Source organism: Dromaius novaehollandiae, chromosome 14 (assembly GCF_036370855.1).
Source record: "Dromaius novaehollandiae isolate bDroNov1 chromosome 14, bDroNov1.hap1, whole genome shotgun sequence".
Taxonomy (NCBI): Eukaryota; Metazoa; Chordata; class Aves; order Casuariiformes; family Dromaiidae; genus Dromaius; species Dromaius novaehollandiae.
Genome location: NC_088111.1, coordinates 17,412,485 through 17,425,716, shown reverse-complemented (window position 1 = coordinate 17,425,716; position 13,232 = coordinate 17,412,485). Strand labels below are relative to the sequence as shown.

Here is a 13,232-nt window from a genome sequence, read left to right as displayed (position 1 = left end):
TGCTTTTTCCATCTTCTTATCTCTGGTTTCATGATTTTGTTTTCAAGAGTAGCTTTAGCTTGGATGATCATCTCTTGATCATCTGTTTCTTCAGTGATTAATGAATTAATTAGCATTTTCACTAAAGTCCGCTAAATGGTAAGTAAATTATAGCTCTGTTCCTAGACTTTGTGGTTGTAAAATGGCATATTCTTATTCAATGGATGTGCTCCTGCAGACTTTTGAAGCTATATCTGCTGGAAAAACATCTGGAGTTCAGGACTGGGAGCAACGGTGGTAATTTTTGTGTGTTCCTTTCATTCACAAAGGTAAAGATTATTTTGTTGATCTCTAAAACCAAGATGGATGTGCAGTGAATGCTTATTGGTGCTTTTGTTGACAGCAGAGGTTACTGGAGCCTGGGCATTTAGCTCTGCAAAGGCATATTGGAAGCGAGTGTGTTGCATAAGGAATACAGACTATAGTCTGAGCGCAGCTGAATGTGAGCATTGTTAAAGGCAACACTGATCTGCCAGACCTTTCATTGGACAAGTGGGTTAAATAATGTGAAAAGACCCCAGGTTTTAAATTTTGATTGTCTGCACGTCTGGAATTGGTGGGTGTGTGTTGGGGGGGTGCTGTTTGCGCTGGTAAAGTAGAAATTGAGGAAAAAGAAATAAAGAAATGAATATGCTCTAGACTTGGAGGCCCCTGGTACTGTCCCAGCATAATTCCCTCTTTTCTTGTAGCTTTAGTCCCATTTGTTTGTGCATTTCAGTCCCATCTAATGCTGCTAATTAGTCCCAGCTAGTGCTGGTCCAGCAATTTTCCTCTTGGAAAACAGAGTCAACATTTGAAATGAAGAGTCTTGTTTTTTAACTTTGATTCTGAAACTCCTTTAAAACCAAAGATCAAAAGGCTGTCACAATTAAAAAAGAAAAGCAAACTTCTGATTGGAACCACTGCATTTTTATTTTGTACTATAAATAGAATTTCCCTCTATTTCCCATTCCCTTACACAAGTAAATGAAACGTGTAGCTGCATGTAACTCTATTCAGTAAAATACCAGCACAAGTGGCTTTTAACCATGAGGTAAGCTAACTGTATTTAGAAGGCACTCTGCATTTGGTTACAGTTGCATGCTTTACGCTAGCATCTTGTGTTTGGCAATATTGCCATCTCTTCACATACTTTTTGGTGAACCCTATGATACATGAATGCTCCTCCCGAATCTAGAACTGACACCATCAAATTACTGTGCTTTGCTTCATTCTTCCCCAGCAGCATAGGCACAGAGGTGAACAAAATGACGGTGTTCAGATATTAATGTGGTGATACCGAATTAAGATGTATATTACACCTTTTGTCTACAGAGCTGGTTTTCTCAGAGGAAGATCCCATCATTTAGTCATCTGTCCACAATGAAACTCTCTGGCTTAACAACTTGCAGTTGACGCAACCAGCTTCTGCTGGCCATCTTGGAGTCATCTTGACCTTCAATCTCCCTAATGTCTGCTGTATACAGCTTTTTATGTGAGTATATGCTGAAGAAACTGCAGGCTCTGCTGAGTCTTCAGACTTAGATACTTCACGAGTTTAAGGCTTTTTGTCTTGTTTTTTGTTAGGTTGAGTGATTAAATAAGACTGAAGAAGGGGATGAAGTTTTAACGTAGTCTTGATGAATGTGTTTTCCACTATTGGTAGTGCTTTTCTGCAATGTATCACAGCAAGCAGTGTGGCTTCATAGCATGCTTGTGATGGCTGAGGCACTGGCTCTAGCATTTTGGAAGAGGCAAAGGAGGGCAAGGATTTGCAGTGATCTGGTAGTCTAACAAGTAGTGCAGCTCTGACTAGCTGCTTTTAAGAACGTTTCTAAAGTGGAGGGAGCGCTGTGTAATTACTTCCGGACACCAAGACTGCCAACTCCTGGATTGACATCTCCTTGTTGAGGTAACTGTCATATTGAGCCATGGTTAGCCTTCCGCTCTTCAAGGCATCCTCAATTGAGAACTCTCTACCAGACTTCCTGTCAAGGATCACGGACGATTCCCCATTGGGACCCTTTATTGAGATCTCTTCCCAATCACATTCCTGGCTCTTCAGTTTGACAAATAGGCTCCACTCAATGAGGCCAAGCCTATGAGCTTCCTCTGGAGACATCTCCTTGCCTGTGTCGGGGTCAATGACCACGATAGAGCGCCTCAGGTGGTTCTCTCTTTGTTCCCTCTTGATAGCCACTGTCTTGAGGCGATTTTGGAGTTGCTCAATCTCTGCATCCTTTTCTCTAGATAACTGCTTCAGATCATCTAACTCCCTTTCCAAAGCTTGGAATCTGGAGTCCAGGTTTATTCCACTGTCCGCATGGGTCATGTTTCTCAGATCTCGAGCTTCTGTTGCTGTGAGTTCAATCTCTGACTGCAGCCTCCTTGTTTCCATCAGCAGGTTCTGTTTTTCAAGGTGTAGTTTGTGGTTTTCCTCTCTTAATAAGTCTAACTCCTTTGATGACTTAGAGTTGTTGAACTCCACCTCGGACAACCTGGTTTCAAGCCGGTTGATATCTGCATCCAGCTCCCTCTTACGCCTACTCTCCTCCTCCAGAGTGCTCTTCAGCTTTTGAATCTCATACTCTGTGTCTCCTTTGTCCACTTGGACGCTCTCTGAAAAGACCACTTTCTCTTTGACTTCCATCTTCTCCAAAGAAAGAAGCTTCTTTCTCAGGGCTTCCAGTTCAGTTTGCAAGACTTGTCTCCGGTGCTTCTCTTCTTCCAGCTCCAGCCTGAGGAGGGAGTGTTCCTTCTCTTGCTGAGGATCTTGCTGCAGGATCACTTTCTGTTTCACAGTCACTCTTTCTGTTGTTTCCCTTTCCTGTTCTTCTAACTCATTCAACCTAATCCTCAGCCTCTGCACCTCCAGTTCAGCCTCTCTGCGTGCCTGTCTCTCTTTCTCAAGTTCTTCCAGCTGACGTTCTAATTCAGATCGCCGCCTCTGCAGCTTGCGGAGTTCTTCACGGAGGCAGTCAATTTGCTTCAGTTCGCTCTCAATGCTCTGAGAGAAGGAGTTGACTTCAGCTTTCAAGGCAGGATCTTGCTCATACTTCACTACTTCCTGTTGGACCACCTTCTCCTTCACCTGGGAAAGTTCCTCCTCCTTCTGTCTAATTTTCTCTTCTTGGAGTAGCCGCTCCCTCTCTAGGTCAATGTGTTTCATCTGTTCCTCTGCTAGCTGAATTCTCAGAGACTCTACCTCCTCTCTAGTCTTGGGGTCTTCCCGAAACTGCAGAATTTCTTGAACAACTTCCTTCATATGCACTTGAGGCTTGGTTTCTTTCAAGGCTTGTATCTCTTGTTTCAGCTGGTAGATCTCCAAGTCAGCTCTTTCAATTGCTCCTGTCCTGTCTATGATTTCCTCCCGAAGTCGCTGTAGCTCCTTTTCAGTTTCGGGATCATTCTTGTACTTAATGACCTCCTTAATGACTTCTTTGACTTCTACCAGTGGCCCTCTGTTTTTCAGAGCAGCCAGCTCAGTCTGGCAGGTCTTCAGTTGTTCATCACCACCCCGGCATCTTCTCTCCTGCTCTACCAGCTCCAAACGAAGGTTGGCAACTTCATTTTCAGCCTTAGGATCTGGGCGCACAATCTCACGCACTTTCTCCTGGACAACCACCTTGGCATTCTCCTCCTCTAGCAGCTGGATCTTCCTGAGCAGCTCAGCCTTTTCCCGCTCATTGGAACGACCCTTGGATTTCTCATCTTCGTACTGGCGCCGAAGCTCATTCACCTCTCTCTCAATTGCCAAGTCTTTCTCCACCTTTAGCACCTCCTTGACAGTAATTTTGCCCTCAGCGATGGCCCGTTCCTTTTCAAGACGTTTGAGCTTCTCCTGGAGGAAGCAGAGCTCTTCCTCTTGCTTCTGTCTAAGGGCACTCTCCCTCTGCATGGTCTCTTGCAATATCTGGAATTCCATCTCCAGCTGTGGATCATTCTGCAGCTTCAGCACCTCCTTCTCTGTTACCTTCTCCTGCTCTTTGTTCTTCTCGCTGGAGAGCACAGCAATTTGTTGGCGTAGAAGGATGACTTCGTTCTCTCTAGTGCCTTCCTGCCTCCTAAGCTCTTCCAGTTCTTCCTTGAGCTTCAGGATTTCATCAGCTTGAGCCTTATCTTGTTCAATACGTAGCACCTCTTTCACAATATACTCCTGTCCTCCTTCCCTCTTCTCGTGCTCCAAAACACGCAGCCTAAGTTTCAGGGCCTCCAGCTCATCCTGGAGCACCTGGTTTTTGCGCTGCTCTTCTGCTAGATTTTGCTGCATTTTGTGGAAGCTCTCATCCAGTTGAGGGTCAGGCACTTTTTTCAGCAGTTCTTTCTTAACTACAGTTTCTTGGGGCTTCTGATTTTGCAGGTGGACAATGTTGTTCTGAATGGCTTTGATCTCTGCTTCTAGCTGCTGCCGACGCTGGGTCTCATCCTCAAGCTCTTTCTTCAGCTTCCAGACTTCTTCCAGAGGCCTTACGGATTTTTTGGTCTGGACAAAGTCTTGCATCACTTGAACCTCTGGCTGCTGCTGTTGAAAAAGAGCGTGTAGTTAAAATAACCAAAGGATCATATTTGGTGCTTATTTTCAGTGCCTTCAGTGACAAACACTACGTGAGAATGTGGATCTTAGTTGAGGAAGGCTGCCTACTGCAAACACTGAATAGGGTGTATTTGCAAACAGATTTCTCTTGAACCACTCTGTGAGTTTCTAGCCTGAGAAATGCTTTCTGTATGATATCTCTTGCTGTCAGAACAAAGGTTTCAGCCATAAGGGATACACATTCCCCCCCACCCCAGCCCCTTTCTGGCATCGGTTTGGCAAGGAAAATGTTAAGAATGATGTGGCGCTTCTTAGGATGAGGGGAATATGTCTGTGTGGGCACTAGGAAATGCAGAAGGGTTGTCTGTCTGATTTTTGGCAGATTGTTTAATTTAGGTTTCTGCTGATTAATGATTTTTAGGGCATGAAATGCTGAAATGTTTCCAGTTCAACTTGTAATAGCAAAGGCACATGTGGATATTATTTACATAAATATTCTTTCAGAATAGCATTGCCTCAGCCTATTGAAGGTAAATCATATCTGTTTGTCTGTTGCGTGCAGAGATCTGAACTGTTAGCTACAACTGCAATGGAGCTGAACCCCCCTCCCTCCCTCCCCAAGCCACCCAGAAGCAATGGCTTTAGGAGCAGGCATATGTGGTAAGGCTGAGCTCCACGCTTCCCCTTGCTAAGCAAACGCTGGGTAGTGATCAGTTACCTGCCGCAGGAGGTTCTGAGCAAATTCTAGATTCTGCAGCCTCTGTTTATTAACAGCATTCACTTCAGTGAACTTGGCTGCTAGAACAGCTTCCTAGGAAAGAAAAATGCACTCAGAAAAGGTGGCAAAACCAGGGATGTTTGGTCAAGACTTGCTGAATAGAAACAAATGGCCAGGCCCATAAGAAGTAACCCTGGGTGCTTTTCCAAAACCTTTCTATAACAGTGATCCGATTAGCTTCCTTCTGCTTTTACCTATATGTTCCTACTCAAGACTTGCAAGAAGAGATACAACCAAGGAAGAACCAGGTAGATGTTTTTGTTTGCCTGCCTCAATATATAGGATGAGTCTGAGGCAGGTAGCAAGCAGATCCTGCACAGATAAATAGTTTGTGCCCTGCTCTCTCCCTAAGTATGTGTGTCTACCATTCCATCTTTGGCAGTGAAACCTCTCTGTTTGAAACACTCTCTGTTTTGAAAGAGGAAAAAGGTTTGGGGCCTTTCCCCTCCCCCCCCCCTTTTAGAAAGGAAATGCTGAATCCAGTATTTTCCCTCCCTCATTCTTGCCAGCCGAGTCCAGCCCAAAAAATGGATGGACTAAGAATGCTGAAAAATTCCTTCCTCCCCTTATGCCTATGCAGTGCCTTCTGAGGCTGAGGCCACTGACAATAAAATAATTGTTTTCAAAATCCTCCTTGGTCCCACAAGCTGTAATCTGCTTTAGTTCGCCACAGGTTACCACTTATTTACCTGCTCTTTCACTTTAGCAGCTGGAGATTGGAGTCTGGGCTTCTTGCTCATGTACCCATTCCGTCCGTTCTCGAGGTCAAGGATGGACCGTAGCTTCTCAGCTTCTAACTCATAGTCCTGTGGGAACAAGTTCCCAAGAGAAAGGTGAGATTACTGGGTCCCCTTCACATGCAGATCCCTCCCGGACTCTGACTTTAATGACTTCTTCCCTTGAACTGTGTTTCCTCTTAGGCAAGTCACTGCGGATGGTGGGACCAGGAGCGTTATTGGTAGGACCTCCCAGCAAGCTCTGAGTCAGGTATTGCCTGTTGCACAGCCATATTAATATACTAGCACAGCTGTATCCGTGTGCCCAAACTTTGAAGTTACATTACCAATACTGAGCTTTGGAGTAGGGACCCTCCTTTTGGACAGGAGAATTGAGGCAGTCACATGGCATCTGACTGGCTAACGGCCACAGATGGAGTCGGTGTCAGAGCAGACATAGCCTGGTTTTAGTCCCTCAGTGTTTTTGTGCAAGTGTACTAGGCTACCTAGGCTTTCTCTGGGCAGCTCTTTGTAGGATGTTAAAAATTCTCCCATGGGTAGAACCACAGTCCTTACCTTCACTGCCTGCTGGTATTGCTGAGCTGTGGTGGAGACTTTCTGCACCTCCTGTTCCTTGCTTGCGATGTCACTTAGGAGTGCCTAACATGCACAGAGACACACGTCAAAGGGAGCACAGAACTCAAACACTTCAGCCTTTTTGAGGTTTGTAATTAGAGTTACACTACTGAGAATTATGCCTTGGTATTTCACGTATAAACAAGTCACGGTCAGGAGAGTGAGACCTTACAGTGTAAAAACAAATCCAGTAAGTATATTTTTCTGTTTTTACGTTCAGGAGCTATCTGGATTCCCTTCATTATTTTTTAAATAATGTTGTTGCTTCTCCTCTCCCCCTTGGAGCCCAGGGCTTGCTCAAAAGGAATTACCGCTTGGTTCTTCAGCTTCACTTCAACTTGCTGAATGTTATCTGTCTCCTGCGGCTCATAGTTAGGTATGTTGCAAAGGAACTGGTTGATTCTGTCATAGTTTGTGCGGTAGTTGGAATAGGCACTTCTTGCTTTCTGCAGGGTTTGAGTTCTGTAGGGAGAAAGCTCAGCTTCAGTACTGTCAAATCTGTTGTGTCTTCTGCAGACGCCTCTTAACTGGACCCCACTTCCTCTTCCCCTTTTCCCTAAAGACGCAGGTTTGTTTATTTTCCATCCCCTTTCCTCTGTGAGAGAGAGTCTTCTGCAGGAATTGGTGGCACCTTGTCAGTATAAATGTAGGCAAAAATGAGAGGAGAAAGGACCCATGGGGCAACTGCAGGGAGAATCCCAGTGAATACTGGGCTTAAGTCTTTAGCAGGATAAGAAGGTACAGGATGAGATATGATCCAGGGAGAGGTAGATGTGAAAGGATGTGGTGGATGGTACACTCTTACCTTATGCATGTTGTGGCCAGTGCACGTGCTCTTACCAAAGTTCGCATCTCTGTTACAACAGCAGTTAATCTTAGAGGCTGTTCAGATCTACCCAGCCAGTGCATGCCAAGAACCTCTCTCTCTTCTCCCTTAGACCTCTTGGAGGCCATTCTGCAACTACTCATTCCTGTGACCGTGTTATGCGTCTTCCGGATTCAGTGTGGCTCCATCTTCTACTGTAAATATCCCAGCTCTCCAGGCTGGTTCAGTTCTAGCTAGATCCTGTCCTAGAGTCTTACCTGTGGTCAATTTGCTTGCTGAGGTTATTGAAGCGCTGGTTGAGTTTGTAGAGCTCAGCTTCCTGCCGCTCGATGTCAGGGCAGTGCTCTTGGAACTTGCTAGCCAGGGTGTTGGAGCATGTCTTCGTTTTTAGCAAGTTCTGTTCTGCTTCACTGAGCAAGAACCTTTTGGATTGGAGTTCGGAACCCATGGCCTGAGAAAGAAGCAGGAGAGAAAGGATCTCCAGGTTATACACATGCCAGACATTTGTCACTGTTTCCCACCAACTCCAGCATCTGCACTGGAGCTGCAGGTGATGTTAACGAATAGCTGAACTGCAATAGTGCTGTGAGGTCTGGAGAAAAGCAAGTCAGAGATGTGCTTTGTAAACAGAGCTGTCTGGTAAATGTGTTGGGGAAAGAAGTGAGCTCTTATTCTCTTCTCTGTTGTCTTTAAAAATAAGTGTGCTGTGTGAAAAATGTTTTGTGCTCCTCATGCAGACCTTAGGTCCTTTTCCTGCTAGTGCAGCAACTCCAGAAGGAGCTATGAAAGCTTTTGCCTGCTATCCTGAACTTGTGGACTTGATGCAAAAGCTGAAGAAGGATGTGAAATTCTGGCCTAGCCAGTTCTTGGCCTTTGTAGAAGGATTGCCAATTCTGCTTAGTAGGTGTTCCCAGAGGTAACTGTTCTCAAAGCCATGACAGGTCCATCTCTTTCATTTATCAGGCCTCTGCATTGCTTTTCCCAGACTATTTTATTTTTTCCTCTCCATTAGTCCTCAGTCAAATCAGAAGTACTCAACTAGCATTTGCTTTCTCGTTTGGGGATGGGAACAGTCTGCATTTAAGGTTTTTTCATAGGTTCTCTTCCTCTCATCCCCACCCATGAGCACCTTCTGAGGTAGCACTCTGCAGGAAACTTGAGAAAAGACTGCCTTTCCTCAGGTATGTGGGGATCACTGGACTTAATATAAGGTATGTGTAGCATCTTCAGCCGGGATAGGTCATCCCTCTACCAACTGATACAGGTTTCTCACTTCAACAGCGATTACCACAGCCTTCAGGAAGTGTTTCTGTATGGAGCATGTTGATAGGGTAGAAAACTGGCTGAAGAAAACACTCACCAATAGCTCTTCTTTCTTACGATCTACAACCCGCAAATCTTCTGGTACAGTATCATCTACGACCAGTTTGTTCTCATATGTAGACAGCAGGTCTCGGCCTTGTTGGAGGCTCCTCTCGAGGTGTGTGGCCACCTCAACTCTGTATGGACACAAGGGGAAAAGTGCTAAAGCATGCCTAAATCTGTCTCCTGCAAGACCTGCATTATGCCTGGCTCAAGTCATGACTTACTTTTCTTGGGCAGCGTTGAGCAGCTGGACTACACGGTCATACTTGTTGCTGGTGTCCTCCACCTTCTTTTTGACCAAGGTGGCGCTGCCAGTGTTCGGCACAGATTCAATGAAGACCTCGCACTCCTGGATCTTCCTTATTTTGTCTGGTTCAATGCGGCGGACCTCATTGGTGATGTTCTGCAGTAAGAATAAAATCATTATAGCAACTGAATTACACCTTGCAATTATATGACAAACAAGCTGGCTGGTATGAGACAGGAGGTCAGGCTGGGGTCCTGTGTTTGATGGCAGGCGCCTTTCAGCCCTGTTGGGACAAAGGGACATGTTCTATTGACTTGTATCCAACACTGTTCTGGGGCAAGCCAACTAGCCCTTAGCAGGGAAACTCTGGCTGGGAAGGGATTGTTTCACACCAGCTCTAGCTTGGCTGAAAATGTGGACCGCTCGGATCTGCAACGTTAAGGATGAATTTTTGACGCTGCTTGAGCAGAGGTGTTGCACTAGATGATCTCTAAAAGTCCTTTCCAACCTCAGCGGTTCTCTGATTCTGTAAATTCTTGCCTGGACATCAAAGCACTGCAGACAGTTGGAACAATTTGCTTTCACTTGTGGTGGCATTCGGATTTTGATGCAGCTCTGGGCAGGTGATGTAACCAGGGAGTTGAATTTCCTCCCAAAACAAGGGAGGTTTGTGGCAAGGAGCCTGTCTTAGTTAGGGGTCTGAAGGAGAGGAAGGAAGCTGGATGTTACCAGCACAAGAGCCCAGTGGAGCCAGTGCTGAATTGTGCACAAGGAGAAACAGTGCCCAGGACCACAGGTATTTTCTTGCTTCTCCTTTCTTAGCTGGTGATAGCAGTGGCAGAGTTAGTATACCTGCTGTGCTCCAGGAATGAGGGCAGGAAAGGCAGAATCAAAACTTTAGGGTTCCCCTCTCTTCCTCTCAGCCCAAAAAAGCAGCTGTCATTTCCTTCCCATTTAACCCTTCAATGACAGAGCTGGGCCATGAACAGGGCAAAGGTTTGGCTTCTGAGGCTGCTCAGAAGGCTGTTCCCCATCTCCACTGAGAGAAAGCAGCTAGCTGTAAACATCACGCCACGCCTGCATGCTCCTGAGCTCCGGGAGTATCTACAGCACCGAGCACACTGGGCACCATCCTGGGCAGCCCTTGGGAGTATAGTCCCTGTACAGCACCGTATGCCTGCTGCTACCGTGCCGTACCTTCAGCTCCTTGGAGCGCTCAGTGCTGTCCTGCACAGCCCGACTCTGCTCCAGTGGGGGACGAAGATTTGCTGTTATTGCTTTTTCCTGCTTGTCCAGGTCACTATTCACTTTCTCCAGCCCTGCCAGAAGCTGGCGCCCCTGAACTGATGCTGCATCTGGATAACAAGACGGAACCAGGTTAGAACCAGATGGAAGCTGGGGCTGGCCTCGGCCCCACTGCTGAGGAGCAGCCAGAGAGCAGAGCGCGACACCAGCATCCTCTTCTGCTCCCTGAGCCCTGCCCGCCACGATCGCAGCCTGGCCGCGCTGCTCCTGCGCGTGTCCTGACCCGGCACCCGGTCACCATTCTCCCTGGGACTGTTACTAGACTGGAAGCTGTCAGCGACATGCCCCCACTGCAACTATTCAACAGCCCAGCTCCTCTGGCAAGGAGAATGGACCAGCTACAGGTAGGAGCCAAAAGCAATGCTTCTGAGTTGTCTGTGCATGCTACAGTCCCCTGTCTTCGCATGGGTAGCAGGGTGCGGTGGTTTCTGCCAACAGGCAGAAGCCTGAGGGTGTAGGCAGAGCCACTGCGTGTGTCTGAACCTAAGTTCAAGGCTACAGCTCCCGCTTTCGTGTATGTGTGTGGGAAGGGGCGAGCCGAAAGCTGCCCTTCCAGAGGCACACCTCCGATGCTGTCTGCCTTTAGCCCCTCGTAGCGCTGCTGGAGGATGTTCTTGCAGTTGGTAGTCTTCTCCTTCACGTTCATATACTGGTTGGCAATGCTGCAAAACAGGACAGCATGGATGAAAGGTTAAACCTTGGCCCCTCTATCACCCTGTCACCCGTATTGGGCTCTGCTCTAGGAATGAGGTGCAGCTCTGGAGGGACCTGGCCCCCACTGCAGCCATGAAATGAGTCGGAGAGAGGCCTAGCTGGGGTCAGGTCTCTGGACCCTCACCCCACGTTGGCAAATGGGCAGAGCAGTGTCTTCACCTGAGGGGTGTTTGAGAGCACTGGAGACAGCACAGGCTCTGCCTGCTACCCCCATGGGTGAAAACACCCCTATAATACCCCATGAGCATTTCTCAAGCCTGGCTGGCAGAGAGACAGGCAGGGTCTCCGCTGCCTTAATTGTCCCCCAGAGGAAGGGGAACCTGGATGGCTCTGAGCTGGCCCACAAGGCCTGGAGGTCTCAGAAGGCAGGTGAGTGCCTCAACCTCTGTTCTCGCCAGGTCAGACCTTATGCGCAAACAGGAGGGTGCTGGAATCCCCTCCCTGGAGGCAGTCTGAGGCTTCAAACAGGCATGCGTCCCTGGGGGAATCAGGGCAGCAGTCCCGCACTAGTACTGCTAGGTGTGGTGCAGGGACAACTTGCAGCCTCTGCATTTGCCCAGTTGCTGTGTTCATCTGGCTTGTAGCCACCTGGCTCGTGGTCTCCAGCCTGGGCCTGATGGGCACTGTGGTGCCTCCAAGATCACCTGCCATTGCTTGCAGCCCCAGGAAGTGCAGATGGCGAGGACGGCGGTGATGCTGCCCCAGCACGTTCCTTGCTCAGTGTCACGGCCTAGGGCTAGGGGGGTAAGTGATCCACCCTCAGGCTCTAACAACAACAGCTGAAGCTGCTGTGGCAGCAGGAGGGTCCGACGCGGCGCGGCCCAGCAGCAGCGAGGGGCAGGCCGGGTAGCACCTACTTGTCAGCGAGCGCTACCGCTTCGGGGTCAGCGGGGGGGATCATGAAGCAGACTCCAGGGGCGCTGATTTTGTGTCCCGAGCTATCTGTCACATCCCAAATGTCTCCACTGTTCTTCTGCAGGGTGTAGCGGGCTCCTCGGGTTATCTGGCCCTTGGGAACAGAAATCAGTCACAGCAGCAGGTCAGGAAAAAGGCATCCCGCTCTGCTCCGTACAGGCAGCCCCGGGGAGCAGCGCTTTCGGGCAGGCGGGAGAGGCCTGCGTCACAGTCCCTTCCCTCGGCACCCTCTGAATCCTCCGAGTATCTGCCACTTGCAGGTACCTCTTGTGCCTGCTGCTCCCTAAGCCTCCAGGTACGAAGCCATGCCGCCTCTGGCAACAGCCACAGCAAGCAAGTTCCCACTGGGGCAGAGACGAGAAGGCGTTTCCAGGGCTGTGCTGCGGGTTTCCTTTCCTAAGACACAGGCAGCTGAGGCAGCCAGAGCTGCTCTCTCCTCCCCAGGCCCCTGCTGCTCCTGTGCTGTCCCTCAGCTTTGCTGATACATTGCCTCGTTCAGCCATGCAGTCTTGTACAAAAACTGGTATTCCACTGGTGATAGGACAGTGCGGGTGGGAGGGATGCAAATGTGCTTGCTGGGACAACAGTGGTGTTGGTGGTTTGAGCTTCTCTGGTCAGAAACATGCCTGGACGTCTTTAACGTGCCAGCCCAGGCAGCGGGAAGCGTGGGAATGTGACAGAACCGGGCTGTCGTAATCTCGCCAAGGGCGTGAGAGGCACATTGTCTGCAGGAGGAGCGGAGGCTGCGTTTCCCCAGACCTCTCCTGCACTGCTCTTCCCAAGCTGCAAGACCTGCTTTCACATCACCGCAAGCTGCACCCTTTGCCTTCTCCACGCTGAGGGAGACCTCGCTGCTTGGACAGTGGCAAAACCCATTCCATAACCAGCTTTCTCTTCTGTGCCCTACTGCGCACCAAGGATCTGAACAGACTGTTGCCAGCAGCGCCTCTGTGGCCCTCATGGGAAGAGGGAGACTTTACCTGCTCGCCTTCATACTCGCAGAGAGCCTCCACGGCAATGGGCTGCAGCGGCGTCTCCCGGCGGTGCCTCAGCGGGAGAACGTGCTGGCTGCGCTCCTGCAGGGACTTCACCACGGCATCGTACTTATCCAAGGCCTTCTCCTGGTCCTAGCACAGGGCGACAACCAAAACCGGTGCAGAGAGGTAGGGAGATTGAGG

The 13,232-nt window shown here is 48.7% G+C and overlaps 1 protein-coding gene across 2 annotated transcripts in view; it reads right to left on the bottom strand.

The window, feature by feature from the left end:
• Positions 1–926: 926 nt before the first annotated feature.
• PPL (periplakin) overlaps positions 927–13,232 on the bottom strand; it is a 31,299-nt gene continuing 18,993 nt past the window's right edge. The window contains exons 11-22 of one of the 2 annotated variants that reach the window (XM_064520461.1): positions 13,035–13,181; positions 11,997–12,148; positions 10,990–11,087; positions 10,318–10,475; positions 9,098–9,276; positions 8,869–9,007; positions 7,766–7,959; positions 6,994–7,144; positions 6,623–6,706; positions 6,020–6,136; positions 5,271–5,363; positions 927–4,537 (exon numbers count right to left, since the gene is read on the bottom strand). In XM_064520461.1, the coding sequence (XP_064376531.1) occupies positions 1,853–4,537; positions 5,271–5,363; positions 6,020–6,136; positions 6,623–6,706; positions 6,994–7,144; positions 7,766–7,959; positions 8,869–9,007; positions 9,098–9,276; positions 10,318–10,475; positions 10,990–11,087; positions 11,997–12,148; positions 13,035–13,181 (4,197 nt within the window). In that variant the 3' untranslated portion in view covers positions 927–1,852. Of the gene's footprint in view, positions 4,541–5,270; positions 5,364–6,019; positions 6,137–6,622; positions 6,707–6,993; positions 7,145–7,765; positions 7,960–8,868; positions 9,008–9,097; positions 9,277–10,317; positions 10,476–10,989; positions 11,088–11,996; positions 12,149–13,034; positions 13,182–13,232 lie in introns of both variants that reach the window. The other variant, XM_064520460.1, reaches the window with a different exon arrangement.